Source organism: Scleropages formosus, chromosome 17 (assembly GCF_900964775.1).
Source record: "Scleropages formosus chromosome 17, fSclFor1.1, whole genome shotgun sequence".
In the NCBI taxonomy this organism is placed as follows: Eukaryota; Metazoa; Chordata; class Actinopteri; order Osteoglossiformes; family Osteoglossidae; genus Scleropages; species Scleropages formosus.
Genome location: NC_041822.1, coordinates 6,343,321 through 6,362,742, shown reverse-complemented (window position 1 = coordinate 6,362,742; position 19,422 = coordinate 6,343,321). Strand labels below are relative to the sequence as shown.

The following is a 19,422-nucleotide window of genomic DNA, read 5'->3' as shown; positions in this document are numbered from 1 at the left end:
ATGATACCGTGTGTGATTGTAAGTGTACATGGCTGTCGTGGACCCCGCACCTGTGCAGTTGTCGGTGGAGGAAAAAAGGGGCTTTGTGTTAGTGTGATGTCAGCAGCCCCCACTCCTCCGCAAGTCATCCAAGTCTTACCGTGAAGTAGATCAGGGTTCAATGGATGCTGTGTCCCGTAGTGAGCAAAAAAAAAAAAAAACGGCCTTCGCCCTGGGCAGCTTCCTTTGGAAAACACCATGCTGGAGCCAGGGTGATGAAGGGCACGCCTCAGTTCTGCGCGCCCACTCAGCCCTTCCTTGCCAGCACTGACCACACGTGAGAAGGACAGCCCAGTTTTCATAAATAAATATGCAAAAATTCGGGAGAGAGGGAAAACAGACTTCTTGCTTATGTGTCCGAGAAGACCGTTGTAGGCATGTATAGCTGTTGCTTTCTCAGAACAGATGACATGAGAACTTTCTTTTAAATTTATAAAGGAAATGAATAAAAGCAAGAGCAAAAAATGGAATAAATACACACACACACACATTTTCAGAACCGCCTGTCCCATACGGGGTCAGGGGGAACCGGAGCCTACCCGGCAACACAGGGTGTAGGGCCAGAGGGGGAGGAGACACACCCAGGACAGGACACCAGTCCATCGCAAGGCACCCCAAGCGGGACTTGAACCCCAGACCCACTGGAGAGCAGGACTGTGGTCCAACCCACTGCGCCACCACGCCCCTCATGGAATAAATAATAGTAATTAAAAAATTACTTGTTGGTCACTCTTGGTTGCTTGGGGTGTAATATGGAGGTGCAATATTTTCCAAAACAGCTATCAAATATGTGGGTGTCGAGGAAACTTTGTGCCCCCAGAGCTCTGTTTATACAAGTGGCACGTGTGGCTGTAATCACTGTCCTCTGTCTCCAGCAGCCGAGCATCCGGGTGGGAAAACTTTGCTTGTAATTTGGATGTCGTCGCTTACTTGATGTCAGTCTTTACTGTAAGACAGGGAAATATTTTTTTCTGGAAACAGAAAACAAACTTATGTTACGGTGAAGACAAACTCCTAGCATCTATACTACTAGAGTGTTGTTGGCTGTTTTCTCAGACCTCACACATCATGAGGACCCTACAAAGACTGGTCGTTGGTGCACCTCAGGCCCTTGTTCGTGAAGGCACTGCACCCCCTCTCCTTCCCCTAGCAGGTTTACGCTGGAGAAAACAATGCTGTCATCTAAAGAGCCTACTCCCACTGGGAAAAGGCAGGATTATGTGAGGCTTGTTCTCAATTTCTCCAGTGCATCAAACACCGCAATGCCTGGGCAGTTAGGAGAGGAGCTCCAGTCAGTGAAAGTGGATACTTCCTGGATGTTGCACTACCTGACTGGTAGACCACAGTTTGTGTGGTTGCAGGGATAATCATCAGTTATGGCTTTGAGCAACATGGGAACCCTCCTGGGACAGTCTTGATTCCATTGCTGTTCGCTCTGTACACCTTGGACATTAGGCAAGACACAGTGTCAAGGCAATGCACAAGTTCTATGCTGATACAGTAATAGTTAGGTGAGTTGTGGGCAGGAGTAGAGTACAGAGGCTTGGGGAATGACTATGTGTAGTGGTGCAAACAGAAGAAACCAGAGCTCAGCAGAAGAGATAGTGGTGGACTTTAGGAGAATGGAAAGGTCAACTGTGTTCAGAGACCATTGATGGTGAGGAAGTGGAGGTGGTGGTAACCTGGGGTGCCCTTGGATCAGAGGCTGGAGCGGTCTAACAACACGGAGTTACTATACAAGACATGCGAGAGTCGAAATTACTTTGTAAGGAGGTCCAGGAGGTTCTGGATGCCTGTTCATTCATCCGTGGATACACGCGTCCATCGCCATCAGCGCGTTGCAGTTTTTGGACTCCCTGACTACCAGCACTTTCAGCAAGTACCGGGCTGAAACAGACCTCATCAGAGCGCTTTTCCCCCACCCCCACCATTGCTGTCAGCTTTCCAGGGTGTGTAATTGAATCGCGGTTCGCTGGAAGAACAAGTGGCAGCAGCGGAGCAGCAGCTCGAGAAAAGGCAGGAGACTCAGTTAAAAACACATCGGTGTAACCTCCACCCTCGGGGCTGGGGCAGAACTTATTGATTTCACCAGCTTCCCCTGAGGCTTATAAATGGCCGTGATCACACCTCTGTCTCCCTGTAGAGCCTTTTGATGAGAAATGTGGTGTGGAGAAGCCTGTCGGCTTATCTCGCAGTGCTTGTTCGGTGTAAACTGGGAACGTATGTCAGCGATGCGGTTCTATAGCTTTCGGCTCTTCTGTCGTTCCCCCTGTCAACGTATCTTATATAAAAATACAAGCGTCACAGGTATGGGTGCACACAGGTAGTAAATAATGTGAGTAAACATTATCACAGTGAAGGTGATTTAGTGATTAAGAGTTTGTTTAGATTGTAAGTGTGCTGACGCGATTATGAGTATTGACGTAACTGGCCGGTAAGACAGTTCAACATATGTAAAATTCTTTGCATTAACGCAGATTATTTTGCTCTTTTTAAATTTAACAGGTGTTAGAAAATTAGGCAAAGTATATTAGTTAAGTCTTATAAAGCAAGTGTGAACAGTAAGAGTTGTGCACCTGCAATAGAATTCCATTATCAGCTGTGAAAGTCCGTTTAAAAAGACAATGAATGTTTTATGGAAGTATGATGTTTAGAAATGAAACGCATGTTTTTCATTTGCCTTGGTGTTAAAGAGAAAACTTTTTTCGAATAGGATATACGAGCATCCCAGGATCATATTTCTCGTTGTGAGAAATACTCTTGGAGCCATGCCGGCGACACGTCTACATCGTAAGATGCTGTGATGCTGATGGTGATGTAATGGAATGGATCTCTGGGTTGAAGTGGGTTAGGGGAGGGGGGTGATTCACTTGAGGAAAGCGAGGTCAAAAACGAAGACATGAAGGCTGGGAGAGGGGCTTTTTGCCAGCTCTGGGACTTGGGCTCAGCTGTGCTACATATACAGTGGTCACATGAGTAGGAGAGAATTGTAGGATAGCAGAGGATTCAAACTAAATAGGTATTTATTGTACGAACAGGCAAACAAAATGAGGCTCCTTTAAGGTGGAAAACAAACAATAAGTCCGAGGATGAAATAGCTGTAGGAGAAACGTCTAAAGTTTTAACGAAATTCTCCCCAGCATTCCAGGTTCGGGAAGTTCTCAGCTCCCAGAGGGTTTCCCCAGTGTTCTCCAGTCTTATGACCACTTGCATCGTCTCCTTTCCTTGGTTATCTCTTTAACAGCCGGAAACTTGTTCTTGTTACATATCCATATCTATGGAATTTAGAGAGGGCCAGTTACATGGAGTTCCTACATGGAGATTTTGAAAGGAAATGCCAATGGTTTAAGCTCAAGGGACCACCAAAATTTTTGACCTTTCCTAATAAATCTGGTTTCGGCAGGGAGGTGAAAAAGAGCTGAGCTAATGCTTTGAAGAAGATGAAAACTCTGCCCTACAGACAAAATGGATGTTACGTCTAATCCTTTGGTCAGTAATTATTTTGAAGGTCAAGTCAGCTTACGATGGTACAGGATGACGGAGGCCACTCAGTGTGGATATGTACGGAATGTGTTGTGCCCTCTTTTTTCCTTATATTGAGTTGTAAGTCAGTCAGTGTCCTCAGATTGAGCGCCTCTAACAGCACGGGACAGATGATCTATTTTACGCTCATTTTCCATTATGTGCCTTCACCTAATTATATATTTTACTTTCGTAAATCCATCATATCAAGGCTAAAATGTCAAATTAAACCGGACATATACCAAATGGAAAATCAATGAGTAGATGAAGCCAGTATACCTAGTTTTATAATGCTTAGTTTATGTTTAATTAGTTTTAATTCTTTGATCCAATTAATAGGTTTGTTTTATCCTTTTTGGGGTGGAAATGTATTGACTGTCTACAGTACATGTGTTTGAGAGATCTGCAGAGGGATGTGACACAAGATCCCGCATGCTGCAGTAGCATCCTCTTTATCAGCAGCCATTAGCGCATTTCCTGTCTTCGCAGCGCTCATCGGATGGGGAAGGGAGCCCCCCCAACCTCCCCGGCTCAGGTTTCGCATTCCTTGATGGAATGAAGCTATGGTGGAGCACTGGAGAGCTCTCTGAGTATCAACATTTAGCATCAGCAAAACAATGTCGAGAGAGCCACTCGTCAGCCAGTAGTACGTGTGTCATGAGGAAGGGAAGGGATCCCACATTGACTCCATGCAGATAAGAAAGCAGATTGTATTTCACAACCGCTTTCTTTTTTGCTGGCGGAGTGCTGCAGCCATACGTTGTCATGTGCTTTGCAGCAGGGTCCAGGGTTCGAGTTCGTGTGATGAGAGGAGTTCAAGGGCACACGGAGTGCTTGTGTTCTTCTTATGGCTTTGGGTTCATGTATGGCAGTGCTGGGATGGGGAATACTTGTAAGTTAACCAATAATGAACTGTAAAATTATTATTACAATTATCTTAGATTGAGGTGGCATGCTGGTGCAGCAGATGATGGTAAAATGGGATTAACTCTAGAGCACTGCAACCCTGTACAAGATTACCCGTTTCTAAAAACTGAAGGACATAATTTGAATTGTAAAATAGTTTATTCTTAGTCTTGGAAAGCTGAATGTTTCATTTGTCGCATTTGGAATCTATGTAATAATGTAAATATGTTCTGGGCATTTTCACTTCAATCCTTCGTTAGGTGCAGGTTTGTTTTCCTTTTAGAGAGAAGCGTTATGCAATATTTGTTAAAATTAGAATCTTAAACTGAATTAACTGTCGTGGCTGTCACTTGTTTTACCTCCGTATGATTCAAATGTCTTCGTGTCAGAATGTGCTGGATGTGTCGCTGATTTTGTCTTTCTATTCATGCAGTGAAAGCCTTTTTGTTACTTTCTGTCTATCCAGAATGTAAATGAACTCAACAAAAATGTAGCCTTCCTTCCCACCACCATCGGTGTTTCCTTACGCTATACAAGGAATATAGTATCTCGCCATGCGGCGGCACACGGAGCCATTCCTGTCAAAGAGTCAGTCCACCTTGTTCCAGGTGTACATTTGGTCTGGACCCTTCTGTGCGAATCGCTACTGTTTTCCATCGTTCCTGCACTGGACACAGTTCATCGCGGTGTTCCGTTGAGGCTTTGCCTTATCCATTCTCTTGGGGCACTAATCCAATTTGTAGGAGGATATTTACTGCACCGTGACTTGAGTGTGACCCTGTCTGATCTGGAAAGTGCCAGACTGTGTTCATCCAAGTTAGGCTCCAGAATGAAAAAAAAGCTTACGGCAAACTGAAGGAGGCCTCAGCGGTTCTCATCCGTGGGAATTTTAAAGACAAGACTCCGGGCAGCATCAGCTTGATGTAGTTGCAGTCGAAGCCATGAAGAAAGAAACCGCTTGGCTAAAAGGCCTTCCGTCAGTTCTGATAGCAAGTGTGGGAAGCAGTGGTTCACTGAAAGGGCCATTATGGCCTTGATGCATCTCCAGTAATGGTATACCTCTTAAATCCTAAAGTGAAAACAGAATGCACTTCACTTCTCTTCCTCATGTGGTTGAGCTGGTGGGAGCAAATGTTATTAGTTCAATGCCCTTTTTATGACGCCATTTACCTGTTTCCCGTACCCCGGGAGATGTTGATCAGCGGCATGTATTTCAACCAACAACCGGCTCTCCAGCTCTACCGTCCAGGCTGTCTTCACCATTTCCCCGTCCCTCGCTTCCACAATTCTTCATATTCCTCACGATTCCTTCTTATGCATGATGTTTCCCGCTATGCTTTGCTTCATCCCCTTGTTCTCTCTCATTTCACGATGCCTTCTTCACAGTTCCTTTCTGTCCCTTCCCAAATTTCTTCCCTTTTCTCCTCTCGCCCTCCCTCTACTCTTCTTCCTCAGCTGTCCCCTGCAAGTTCTGCTGCCAAGCCTGGGCTTCTGTGCCGCCTGCTGTCTTCTTGGCAGCAGCAGCTTATACATCTCAATCGGAATGCCTTCCTCTTGCGGCACAGAAACTCGGGTCTTCAGATCAGATCCTACTGCTGAAAACATGTTCTTTTATTGCTTCTAGTCAATGCGGCACAGCGATGGAATCGGGGCTTGTACTACAAACGTCCGCAGCAGCTTTGACCATTTGGTTTTGGAGACATCGTCTTTCTGAGTTACTCAATAGCTCACGATGACCTGGAGTCAGCCTGTGCCGTGCATCAGAAGACTCCTCTTCGGCAAGAAGAAAATATAGACATTTTGATGGACCATTAGGCATCTCAGTACTGTTTTGTGGTCATTCTGCTTCATCTAATCCCCGAGGGCCATAAAGTCATGGGGTGCTGGATTCCATTAAGCATTTAGCTGAATTTTTTCTCCAAAGAAACATATGCTTCACTGGAATCAAATGTGCATTCCACGCCATACGAAGAGCTTTGAATATCAGCACACAATTGTCAACCACTGCTTGCTTGTTTGATACTGTCATGTTGCTGGTACACAAAACTCATGTATTTCCTTACAGAAGTGACATTGTGACAGCAAATATGGAGATGATGGACTTGTGATGATGAAGTAGATGATGGTGTTTTTTGAGACCCTTTTTGAATGATTTGGGGGAACTGATGAGTGAAAAGTTAAAGGTTTGTTGACATTTCATTACTTGTAGGTTTACAGTCGAAATTACATGTAACGTGTAGCTTTGGGGAGCGTGGGGGTGCGGCGGGTTCAACCGGTGCCCGCTGTGTGGTGGGCCTGGGGTTCGAGCCCCGCTTGGGGTGCTCTACGACGGACTGGCGTCCCGTCCGGGGTGTGTCCCCTCCCCCCTCAGCCTTGCTCCCTGTGTTACCGGGTTAGGGTCCGGCTCGCTTCGGAACAAGTGGTTGTTGACGATGGATGTGAAGGTTTAGGAAGTTTGATCCGAAAGATGTGGGTAGCTGAGAAGTGATGGGCCTTAGCTTTTGATCACCCGATGAGCGGGACGAGCAAACGAGCGACAAACGATGTTTTTTATCCTAAAACTACTCACCTTATTTTAATTATTTGTATTGGAGCACCTGGTCATCTTCCAGGTGAATAACTCGTCTAGTTAAAAAAGGTAACGCAAGTAACTCCAGAAGTTGTGGCCTTGGACTGCAGTTTCCTGGGTTTCCGCTGAAGGATTTCATAAAGTCATCACCCATTTCCATCAATGTTTACCGCTCTGAACATTATGTTACTGTAACATTACATTGGGGAAAAACAGAAGAAATATACAGTACCGTGGTGCATTCAATGCTAGAATAGAGTTTGGAGCAGCGCAGGGAGGTGCGAGGACATGAGCGGTGATGATGATGGAGCGATGTACCATGTAACACTCTCTGGGGCTGAGTGAAATACAGTAACTCCTCCCTGTGGTCCAGGAGGGCAGAGTGAAACATTCCCCCTATCTGTTTTCTCTCTCTGTCTTTGTCTGCTTTTAATCCCGTCCCCCCCCCCCCCCCCCCCCGACCCAATACGTTCGCAATGCGGGATGTAAAGGCTGCGCCCAGGACGCGCGTGTGAGTGTGAGTGTGTGTGTGTGTCGCGACTCGCACCGATGGACGCGCTGAGAGCTGAGAGCGCGGGGCCGGTAACGGAGGTGCGCGCGCACGGTGCGCCGCTGAGCGCGCGCTTCTATCCGCCGAGCTATTATTGTTAGCGGAGCGGCACAGCGGGGAGCGGCGGCACGGCGCCGCTTTTTCTTCATACGCAGAGGCGTCCGCGAGGGCCAGGTGCTCGTGCGCCGGCCGCCTTCGCAAAGAAAGGCGCACTTGTGCAGCGCGCCGCGGGACCGCGCACCGCTCCGCAGCGCCGCCGATCGATCGCCACGTTTCGTGCAGCCGCGCGACGGCAGCGTGTAACGGCACGGCGGGCGTCGCGTGGGGGACACACTCGGTCGCGCGCTCTCGGGATGCTCAGCCTCAGCGCGCCTAACGGCCAGATCCGAGTGTGTGTGTGTGTGTGTGTGTGTGTGTGTGTGTGTGTGTGTCTTTTAGCACTGTCATACTAACCTCCTGTTCACTTTTTTGGATCTAATGGCCACGAACGACTCGCAGCATCACCATGTAAGTGTCAAATGTCCTTTCCTTCCTTCCTTCCTTCCTACTTCTGTGTTCTTCAATTCCAGACTGATTTTTTTGTGTGGCGACGTTTTGCGTGGCTTGCTGTTGGATGCTCTCCAACTTGTACATGTTTGTACCCGGCCGTACCACGTTTACCGCATTACTCCAAGGTAAGGTGCAAGGACAAGGCCTTTCCGGCCTCGCAGAATGTTACCAAAAAGAGCAGGGAACCGAGTAAGACGGTGAACAGCCTGACATCCGTGTCACTGCGAGGTAAAGTACACTGCGTAAAACAAGGTGTTAAGCTGCACAATGCGCTCCAAGTGAACAGCTCAACTGGCTGCTATTAATATCCAGGTCAGTGTCAGTGACAGAGGCTCAAGTGGAAGATTTCAGGAAAGCGCGGCAGCGGCGGCGTCAGCGGGATCCAAAGGCAGCAAGGCGGAGCGTGCCGCACTCTGATTTACTGCACCCTCGGAGCGTGTTGGTTGCGGTGCGGCGGAGGGAGCGGAGGGGAGGCGTCTGGCTGCCACATCAGCACTCTTCCAGAAACGCTCTCGACGGAGAGTCGCTAGAGGGGCGTCAGGCCATCGGTCATGGTAGCCGCGCTGGAAGTTCGCCGGAGTTTGCAGGGCGGTGCGAGGGGGTCTCGTCCACGGAACTCCGATGCGTCAGACATGGCGAGCTGTGTCCACGTGACCGATGCGCCACAGAATCTCTTTTGTTATCTCCTCTGCGTGACATTCATGTGATTTTAAATGAGCGCCGCTTGTCTGCGACCTGCTACAATGGGCCCTTTGTGGGGGGGGCTGAACCTCGGTGATTTCGGTACCAGGGCTTGTTGTCGCGGTCCGCCCATCGTGCGGCCACGTGTCTTCGCACCCTTCGCGCCTGCATGGATGCGGTGGCAGAATGACTCCCTTCCTGTGGAGTGACCGTGCGTCTTTTCCCCGTCGCCGTTCGGGACGCTCTGCACGTCCGAGGAGACCGAGTTCTGGCAGCGACGGCGGCGCGTCTCGTTGCACTCAGCAGGAATAATGTAAAAAGAGCGAAGCGACGGTTTTAATGTGGTAGGAACAGGTCCTCAGCCTCAAGGCTCATGGAACCGCATGGGTGCAGTTGGCTGAACTTGATCCCCGTTGAGTGAGACGGGCAAAAAGAAGCTGAGACAGTAGTAGCATGTTTTTACTCTGCGATTGCGAACGCGCATTCCTTGGAGCGGAACTTTGCCGTAAATACCGTGTCCGTGTTTTGGCTGACTCTTCGCTTTGGGAACACGGCTTGTTTCTGTTAAAACACCGGTTGCAAGCGTTCCGCAAGTAGCGAGCGTTTCACAAAACTGTCGTTCGTCTCCAAACCTCAAGGTCCGGTACGTAGAAAGGGAAAAGTCCGAGAGCAGCTGCTTCTCGCGGCCTGGATACGAAGGCTCGCTGGCGTGCAGGGCACATCGTCACCCTCGACCGGCTGGAGATCGCACTTAGACGTCTCGCCGTCCCGGCCTCCGTCCTGCCTTTTAATTCTGCGGCCATTCCGGAACGCGTGTTCGTGGGCGATGTGAGGAAAGGGTCTTGCCGAGCGTCCCCTTGGGCCGAGACGAGGGTCGTGTATTTTTACACCGAAAGGCTGCTGTGTTTTCAGCAGGCCGCGCATCTGCACCAGTGCCTACGTGTGCATGCGTGTTGTTGACGTGAAGGTTGAGTAAGTCATGTGGTATTTGCAGTCAAACACTCATGGGCGAAGAATGTGTTTGCATGAGACTGCCTTGCAAAGTGCATCTGCATTATTATTATTATCACACATCATCTGAAACCGCTTGCCTCGAGCAGGGTCGCGGCAAGCTGGAGGAGGAGGGGACACACCCAGGACGGGACGCCAGTCCATCACAAGGCATCCCAAGCGGGACTCGAACCCCAGACCCACCGGAGAGCAGGACCCGGCCAAGCCTGCTGCGCCAGCGTGCCCCCTATTATTATTATTGTTATTATTATTGATGCCGACTCATTGTTTGCAGGCTTAAAAGTGGTCACTTTTACACACAAGCTTGGTGTCGCCATCAAAGTGTAGCTGAAATGAGCCCTGATAAGTATCTTGATACTTTGCGCAATCTCAGTGGTGTGGCTGCCTCACTTTGTGGTGCAGTCGGGGTAAATCGGTGTACAATCTACAGAGTTCTGCTCGCAACTGGATGCGTAACGTGCGCCGCATGTTCGCCGACGCACGGTTTTCCACTTTGGTCCAATGCTACACATCGATCTCCATAAAATCGTCAGACCAAGAACAAGAAGAAGAAGAATAACAACAGTAACGATACTAATCCATAGAAGGTGTCCTTGGCCCCGCGAGGAGCGCTTTCCCACAGAGACTCCAGCTGTCCTGGAGAAAGGTCACGTCCTGCCCCTTTAGTCACGCTGCTGTTCTGTCAAGTGCAGGATCTTCCAGAAATAGTCCGACAGTCGCAGAGCTCCAGCCCTTATTTTAATAAGCAGTAGGAAAAAGCGTAAATACAAAATGTACCGTATGTACCCCGTTACGCTTTAGGGAAAACGCTTTGCATGTGCCGACAGTCCAGGGCCTTTTGCCTGGTGGTTCTGATGCAAAACAGGCTCATCCAAGTATCCATCAAAGTATCCATCAAAGATTGAGCCGCGCGCTGAGTCCACGCTGACGTGTGTTAGAGCGGGGCTGATGGTGCGGCGTTCGCGCCCCGTTCTCCGCGTCCACGGCGGGAAAGACGGCGCTGCCCTTTGCTGCTCACCTCCCATGCACACTGCTTGAGATTGATGCTTTCACGTTCTGGTGTGGACAATGTCTCCTTTCTCCTTTGCATGAACCCGGTTACTCAAGCTGCTCAGGCTCCGTGCACCGTTGCAGTCATCCTCGTCCTTTCTTCATCGTCACCCTTCGGTGCACCCGTCGCCGTACTCCTCGTACTACGGCGAACTCGAAAGTTTACGGAGCTCAGTGCGTCGCGATTATATCCGCGTGAGCATTTGCGTGTGTGTGTGTGTGTGTGAGACTCAACATGGACCAATGAGTAGAGTTGTCTCCGAGAGCCAGTACAGCAACACCACACCACGTCATCTCTGTTGATCTGAATCTTATCCAAGGGTTCAAGCTGTTGATACTACGTTTACGTTCGGTGCCGGGCTCCGATTCCTTGGTTATTTTAAAGGGTCGAATCCGAGCAGCGTCTTTCTCGTCTTGCCCGGATCACCCCGGAGATGTGGCGATGGATCAGGCGGAACCCACCTCGTCGACTTAAACTTTGTGCTCGGCTTCTCTTTTGCGCTTCACAAATCGCGCGGTTGTTTCTCAATAATCGTTCAGCTGCTTCCTCGGAGGGTCACGCCACGCGATGAGGACCGCGATGGTTACGGCGGGACGTGAACAGCGCGGTGTTGCCGTGGCGCATGCTCATACTCTCCAGCATGACCTCGCGTACTCTCCTCTTTTACTACGTTGAATCAGAACCTTTGTAAGTTTGCCACCATTCACACCGGTTTTACATCGGTAGACCTTACCGCAGCAGGCCCAAAAAAATTGATGTGTGGAACGTTCCCGCTGTTGGGTTGCGGGCAGAATGACCCGTCGCACTGCTGTGAGCAGTCCTGACGTGTGTCTCTTCGGAAGTTCATGCAGAGAAGCACCCGGTGTCGTCAGGCAGCTGCCGGTTGGAGTTGCTGCCTTTGGACCCAAAGGTTGCGGGTTTGAATCCCATCTCAAACCAAGTGCTTACGCTGAACGTGCTCCAGTAAAATTACCCAGCGATGTAAATAATTACTAGTTGCTTTGCTGAAAAGCATCAGCTAAATGGACCATTGGAAACGTGCAGTGAAGCAGGCTGCATGTTTTATTGGTGTTTAGTGGACGATCTGAGAGGTTGCGGGAGTTAATGGCGTTACCCACAGGGAATGTGACGGTCTTTCCTCACTGTAAATGCTGCTTGTGCACGTTCTCAGCGTCCAAGCGTTCGTCATGTTGTGAAAGGAATCCGGACGCACGAGCTCATCTTTGGTCATGGTGCAGAAATGTTGTGTTCTGCTCTCATTACGAAGCAGCGTAAGGTTCTTTATTTCGCTTTTTGCATCCCTTTATTCTCAAACTGTGTCTTCCAGCACCGGTTCTCCATTTTGCTGCCCCTCCCCCCATTCTAGCTTTCCCTAGGCTTTTCTCAAACATTTTTTCAGGAGGTCAAGGGTCTGTCGGAAGAGGCGAGCAACTCCCCCGCTGTTTGGTATAAAGGCCTCCCTTAAACGGACACGCCGATGAAGACGGCCTGGCGGGACCGGAGACCGACCTGCGCCACAGGCGGGACGGATGCCGGCCTCCTCCCTGCCTGCCGAATTTCGTGCCGATGGAGCCGGTCCGCATCCGATTGGTTTAATGTGGCGATTTAAGGTTTTTCAGTTTACCGGTATAATATGAGCTGGATACCTTTGAATAGAGAGCCAGTGAAAAGTGTGAGAACATGCGGACGGTGCGGACAATACTCGTATGGGACAAAGTGGGCCGAAGAGTGACGGCAAAGAAAAGCACGAAGCTCCTACGTGTCTGGGAAGAGCTGGGGAAACACGTCGGCCAGTTTCTTGCCGAAACTTCTTCATCAGGTTCCTCGGAGGAAAGAGAACGTTTCAGCTCTACTCTATATCCATTGTTCGGGTTTGGCCTTTTCTCGTGCGTTCAACGGGCGATCCTTTGGCCCAAGTGCTGCTGTGCGCCAGTAAAGAGTGCAGCGCCGCTTCGCCCCCCCCCCCCCCCCCCAACACCGCTGTGGGCTCAGCAGAGCACAGTAATCACCAGTGTCCCTAAGCCGCCGTTGATGTGCTGCTGCTGGGACCTGTAACTGTCCTGGAGCATCCAGTCCATCCTGCTGGGCTGGCAAACTCAAATGTTCCTAATATCATATCATCTAATGATTGTGCCTCACTCATCTGAACGCCTGCGGCAATGCACCCCGCTGATCTGGGGTTAGGGTTAGGGTTAGGCAGCTTCGCCCTTCCAGGGACATTTGAGGCTCAGCTCTTTGAGGCAAACACTTGTTTAACGCATACGCGCTTTTGTGGGCGTTACTGCCCAGAAAGGCGATGAGATGATTGTAGGGTTCGCACACCGGGAGCGGAGGGAGAGACTACGAGGAGTGAGAGGGAGCAGGGTGTCGAAGGTTCGAGTACCCAGGGTGAGCACACCAGGTCATTCATAGTCTTCCGTTGCAGTGTCTGCACCTCCGAAAAGGCTCCGCATGTTACCGACATGCTTCGCCCTGCTCATTGGCATCGTTCTTCTCGCTCCTCCGTGGGCACAGGGTGCAAATAGCTGCGTGCAATAGGACGTTTTGGTAGAAATTATAACACCGGGTCGGTGAGAATTTCTGTTTACACTTTGCCGACACTTTCCTCCAAAGCAGCTTACGATGGCAAGGTTACAATTGTTTATCCATTTAAACAGCAGGGTAATTTTACTGGAGCACTTTAGGGTAAGTACCTTGCTCAAGGGTACTACAGCTGGAGGTGGGGAATCAAACCTGGGACCTTTGGATCTAAAGGCAGTAACTCTAACTACCACACTACCAGCAGATTCAAATAAGTACACTGTCTTATGATACAGGGTGCAGGTCGAGCGTCTTTACGTGTGGCTTCGCGTATCGAATGCAGCACGTCATGAAACCGTCGAGCAGCCCACGCTCAGAGACTCTGTCCAGGCTGCACCTGCTCTTGCTGTACTGTTGCCCTGCGGCGTGGTTTATCTCATGTCACACGCTGCCCACTAGTCGGGACTGACAGCTGTAGCGCTCGGAGACCTTCCGCTGTGCTCTTGTAGCGACCCGAGAGCGGTGCGGGCTGCGGATCCGGACTTCGGCTTCTATAGCGACTCTCCCGTGAGTCTGCCTTCACGGTCTAATTATGGCTCATGAGCTCATTTCTTTGTCCGCTTTAGACACGGATCCGCTGCGGGGGCAGCGGGGTGCGGAGCTGCTGCGCTCCTGGGTTACTTCATGGCTACCCACAGGCCCCGCAAAGCCCGTGACTGCGATCGGGGCTCTAGAGTAAAGAGATCAGCGGTGCGGGTGTGGAGTTGGACGAAACCCACCTGGGTATTTGATCGCTGTTTGTCTGCCTTTTAACTTGCTTCTGGTCAATTTGTGGAGGAACCTTCTTTCATCCAGCACACACACACACCGTCTGAACCGCTTGTCCCATACGGGGTCGCGGGAAGCCGGAGCCTAACCCCCCGGCAACACAGGGTGCAAGGCTGGAGGGGGAGGCGACACACCCAGGATGGGACGCCACTCCATCGCAAGGCACCTCGTACGTCCATGTGTCCTCACGTCGATGCCACTAACTTCTTGCATTTTTCTCCGAGGTGCACGTCGCTTTGGAGACGTGAAGTGTCTGCTCGGTGAATAAATGTACGTGTAAAGTGCCTGTAATCGCACAGCTGGACTTGATAGCTATCGATGTAAAAATTGCCCGTTTCCTACCAAAGTGACAGCAATTACAGAAGTGCGCCGTCCAGTCCGTTATTCGAGTTTAAGAGCATCGTGCGTTCCTGAAAACTGCACGCGCATCAGTTTCTCATCCATCAGGGCTTAACTAACATGAAATGAAATGGGAAAACGTGTGGATCGCTGAGCCGAGATGCACCCATTTTTCACCCGTATCTAGTTACTCGGGATACCTCGGTGTTTTACGCAGTGTGACGAACTTCTCGGTTTATTTTTTCTCAGGCGAAAGCTGCTCTCTCTGAGCGATTTCCTAAGGTATTTTCATTAACCATCGTAGTCCAGCATTTCGGACTATGCACGCACGCTGCGGCTCAGCTGGAGAGGAACATTTGCTGCCTTTGTGCGTGCAGGAGCAGCTGGAGGAGGGGGTTCCTGCAGAACACTCACAGTGACACAAAGTCACATGCCGGCCCATTCCCCCCCCCCCCCCCCCCCCCCCACGTGTGTATTACTACGATATGGAAGGAGCTGCGCGCTCTGCTCACATTACGCAGGGGGAGCGTTTTGTCCTGAACATAACGCGCTCTGTAACGGCAGAGCGTGTAACTGGTGTGTAACCATCAGGCTCCTCGAAGGCCACGTTAACCGGAGACGTCCGTGTGTTTAGGGCCGTTCTGCTCGCGCGTGCGGATGCGCGTTCCCCCTTTGACCTCCCGCTGCCGCGGTTCCCGGCATCCCCGACTCGCCGGCCGTCCGCACCCTCCGCCACGGTCACGCCTCGCAGTGTGGGGAAACTGGGCTCGTCTGCCGCAGCGGGGCACGGCGAGGGTGGAAGGGAAGGAATGGAAAGGAAAGGGGACGGGACGGGACGCATAAAGCAGGCAGGCGCATTTCTGTGGTTCGCCTAATTAAAAGCCGCCGAGTCCGGGTCCGAGAATCGCAGCCCGTATGGGAGCGGCCTGGAATTTGGCGTCGCGCACGCATGTTTTTCCCAAGCGTTACGCTCCCCGAACGCACTGTGGACGTTACTCGGGAATATTGCATTTTTGCATTTCTTCGGCCGCAGGGGAACCTGCGTGGTGCTCTTGTGGTGCAAGCGCTGAGTGTGAGGGTCAGGGTTAGTGGCGCTTTACATTTACATTTACATTTATTCATTTAGCGGACGCTTTTGTCCAAAGCGACGTACATCTCAGCAAAAGTGAACGTGCAGGAGTGTGTGTGTGTGAACGCGCACAGGGTGCTTATTCCGCACCGACACATTTGATACACAGCGTTTCATCCCGCTTTTGGAGGAAAGTATCTGCTTTTGCGTTTGGTGCGGGAGCTTCTCCCAACGTGCCCGTGTGGGGGTGAGGCGGGCAGCCTGGCGGCACCTGTGAGCTGCTGCCCGGAACATCCGCGCCGAGTGTCGCACCTGGATGCGAAATAAAGGAGAGAAGCTGAACGAGTGCAACAGCTGGCAGCTTGTAAGAGTGGGCGTAGGGTCACTGTGCTGTGTGCCAGAGCTCTACTTGGGAGCCAGGCTCTCGGTGCAGCTTTATGTCTCACTTTTTTACATTACATTTATTTAGTTAGCAGGCACTTTTTCTCCAAAGCGAATACCAACGAACTCCATGTAGTGTTATGAGCCCACGCACCTTATTCACCGCGGTGACTTACACTGCTAGATACACTACTTACACTGGGTCACTCATCCATACATCAGTGGAACACACCCTCTGTGTCACTCACACTATGGGGGAACCTGAACAGCATGTCTTTGGAGTGTGGGAGGAAACCAGAGCACCCGAAAGACTTACACTGCTAGATACACTACTTACGATGGGTCACTCATCCATACATCAGTGGAACACACACACTCTCTCTGTCACTCACACACTATGAGGGAAAACTTGAACAGCATGTCTTTGGAGTGTGGGAGGAAACCAGAGCACCTGGAGGAAACCCGCACAGACACAGGGAGAACATGCAAACCCCACACAGACTGAGCGGGGATCAAACTGTGCCACTGTGCCGCCCCACCCAGCATTTTCACTGAGCTGCTGTTCTTCGAACTTCTTCTCTGGGCTCGGACTCTTATTCCATAGTTTTGTTCCTCTTCAGCTATAACATCGGTCTCGTCTCACACCGCATCTCCTTCCCTTTTCTCTCGTCCTCTTACTCCCACTTCGCCCGTCTTTTCATTTCCTCTGTCCTCCTTTTCTCGTTGCTCTCGGCGTTTCCTCATGGCCTCATCGCTCCGCTGACAGGGATGCCGAGCAGTAAGTGTGGGAACTGGCATCACGAAAGTCGCTTTTATTGCGTCCCACACTGGCGACAGCAGGTGTGCTTTTAGCATGGGAAGTTCTCAGGTCCCTTTGTTGTCGCATCACCTGCATACCACTTCCCACACACGCACGCGTATGTTCGGTTTGCACATTCGGAGACAGACGCACTTAGCCATTCAGCAAACGCTACAACTCATTTACTTTTGGTCCCTTTGAATGAGTTGCACCAGGAAAAGGTTGATTGTGTCGGACAACCAGTCGCACCGCGCTGTTGTTTTGAAGGAGAAACGAGCTGCGTCCGCATGCGTGACGTCGCCGTGCCCAGGACGGCTTACGGCTTCATCCGTTGAGCTCTTCGCGTCGCCTCAAATAGCACAGAGGCTGACGCTGAGGTCAGAGGTGACCGTGATCTTCGGCTGGGAATCCAGACGAGGTAAAAACAGCGCAGAGAGAAAACGAGGCTTCCCGAGAGGTACATCTCCGAAATGTTTAGAAACGCTAAACGCGCTTTCAATGAAATGAGCCAAAATTAATATTTATGTAAATGTAAATGTTAGTGGCGCAGCGTGTGGATGTAAAATGTAGCGATTCGATGCCTCCGGAGCAAAAAAGTACACGGGCTCGCCGCTCGGAAATGAGCTCTTTGCATCCGCCGAAGAAAGCGTTTGGGAGTGATGCGGGATTACTGTTGGAGCGAGCGAGACGCGGGTTTGGCGGAGCCCACGACACTTTGGCCCTTCCTTGCGACGGTGTCGCTTCCTGTGCTTTGTGCCGTTCCGCCGCGACCCCGCAGGGACGGCCGAGCGCGCGGCCCCCTCCGCTTGCTCGCAGAAGCACCCCCGTCCCCACGTGCGGAGACGCCGTCTCCCAATTATCTCCGTCTGGGCTCATTTTCGACACCCGCGCTTCATTGCCCCGGAACAGCTGGGGCGGTGCGTTCTGCCCCCAGCCTCAGCCCCCGCACCTCCGGATGTCACGCCCCCGGCACGGTGTTGCGACCCGGCGCCGAGTGCCGAGCCCAGGGGAGGCTCTCCGTGGAGGGGGGTGCTGCTGTGTAAAGCGTCGGAGCGTTTCTTGGGCCTGTGCCTATGAGAGGTGTGCGTTCCACAGCTCACACTTTGAGTCCCTTCGCTCCACACACCGTGCTCCTGTTCATCTGGAACTGTTTTCATCTTCTTCCGCAAAAAGGTCAAGGGGAAACGCCTTCCTTGAGAGCGGGTCTAAAGGGGTTGTGGTGGTACGGCGTGTTTGGCTGGTGCCCGCCGTGTGGCGGGTCTGGGGTTCGAATCCTCTTTGGGGGGCCCGCCGATAGCTGGATGTCCTATCCAGCATGCTTCCCCTCTGCCTTGCACCTTGTGTTGCTGGGATAGGCTCTGGCCCACCAAGACCCCGCTTGGCCGATGTCGGTTGGAGATTATGTCTATTTTTGTTCGGTTAATGATGACGAGCAGCCTGATACCCTATGTGCAAAACTGCAAACCCATTTAGCAAAGAACAGCACAGAAGTGGCTCGCGAAAACACTGAGACGGAAACTCAAGTGAAAGCCGAAGCAGCCGAAGGGCCCCTATGTGGTCCCGTGTCTCGGAGGCAGCAGCGTTTCCCAGGGCGGAGCCACAAGAGCAACACGTCTTTCTCCATCTGCTCTCTCTGCTTTCAGAGTCGCATCCAGTTTGCAGGTGACCGTTTGGCTCGGGTCGCGAGGGGAGGCGTTACCGGTTACAAGCAGCGTCGAGTTTTGCGAGGCAGTATGTTTTTCTCTCAAAGTCGTCCACGCGCTGTTTACTCGGACGGCGGTGGCGTCACGGCAAAGCTCCCTCGAACACCCTTCTCTTTTTCAGCCTGTCACACGGAGCGAAATGTTTCTGGGAAAGCTGAGAAATACCTCGATGATGAGACTCGTTTCCGCTGCTTTCCGCCTTCCGCCCCAACCGTGGTGCCGCGCTGACGGGGCGCCCTCTGCGCTTCTCACTTGAGCGGGTCGCCCGCCGGTGTAACGTGTGTGAGGACGGGGTGCGCCGGGACATGGAGCTCTTTCATTCCGAACTGGGTCGGTCATCCCTTGTGAGTAGCGAACTGCCGTGGTGATACACGAGTGGCTCGTCTCGCTCACTAAGCACAGGACCGGGATGCTGAGGCTATTAAGTGCAGTTATAAATAGTGGTTTTTAATTAACGTCTAAAGTCATTTCAAACTGAGCTCTGCTGAAATGGACAAAAATGAGCTCCGTGGAAAACTGCTAGTTTGTAATAGACAGATGATGCAGCTCTCGGTACGGCCCTTACTCTAGAATTAACTATAAAGTCTTCCCTTCTCTATCATATAAAATAAAAAGTCTCATTTGTGAGAGTCATGATAAAAATATCCATTCATGGCCTTATAACCAGTGCTTTACTTGTATACTAACAGCAAACAGATGAAATATTTAAGTAAAAAAAAAGACAAAAACACGATCTAATAGAAGATTTTAATTTTAAAATTCTTGTTATTGTTAATAGTCGAATGGCTTCTGGTCATAGAGCATTTCATAAATCCTTCATTTGTGTAAAGAATCGCAAGAGAAAGGACAGTAAGTAGCTTCCCTTTTATATTGCATTATATTAGTTTTTTCTCCATTTATTTATT

General features: G+C 50.9%; 1 protein-coding gene across 4 annotated transcripts in view; it reads left to right on the top strand.

Moving 5' to 3' along the window:
• Positions 1-19,422, top strand: part of LOC108938627 (rhotekin-like) — a 52,880-nt gene that overhangs the window by 13,765 nt on the left and 19,693 nt on the right. The window contains exon 1 of one of the 4 annotated variants that reach the window (XM_029259492.1): positions 8,022-8,093. The exons of the other annotated variants lie outside the window; for them this stretch is intronic. Coding sequence (XP_029115325.1) covers positions 8,064-8,093 — 30 coding nt within the window. The 5' untranslated portion in view covers positions 8,022-8,063. Of the gene's footprint in view, positions 1-8,021; positions 8,094-19,422 lie in introns of those variants that run through there. 4 annotated transcript variants of the gene reach the window in all.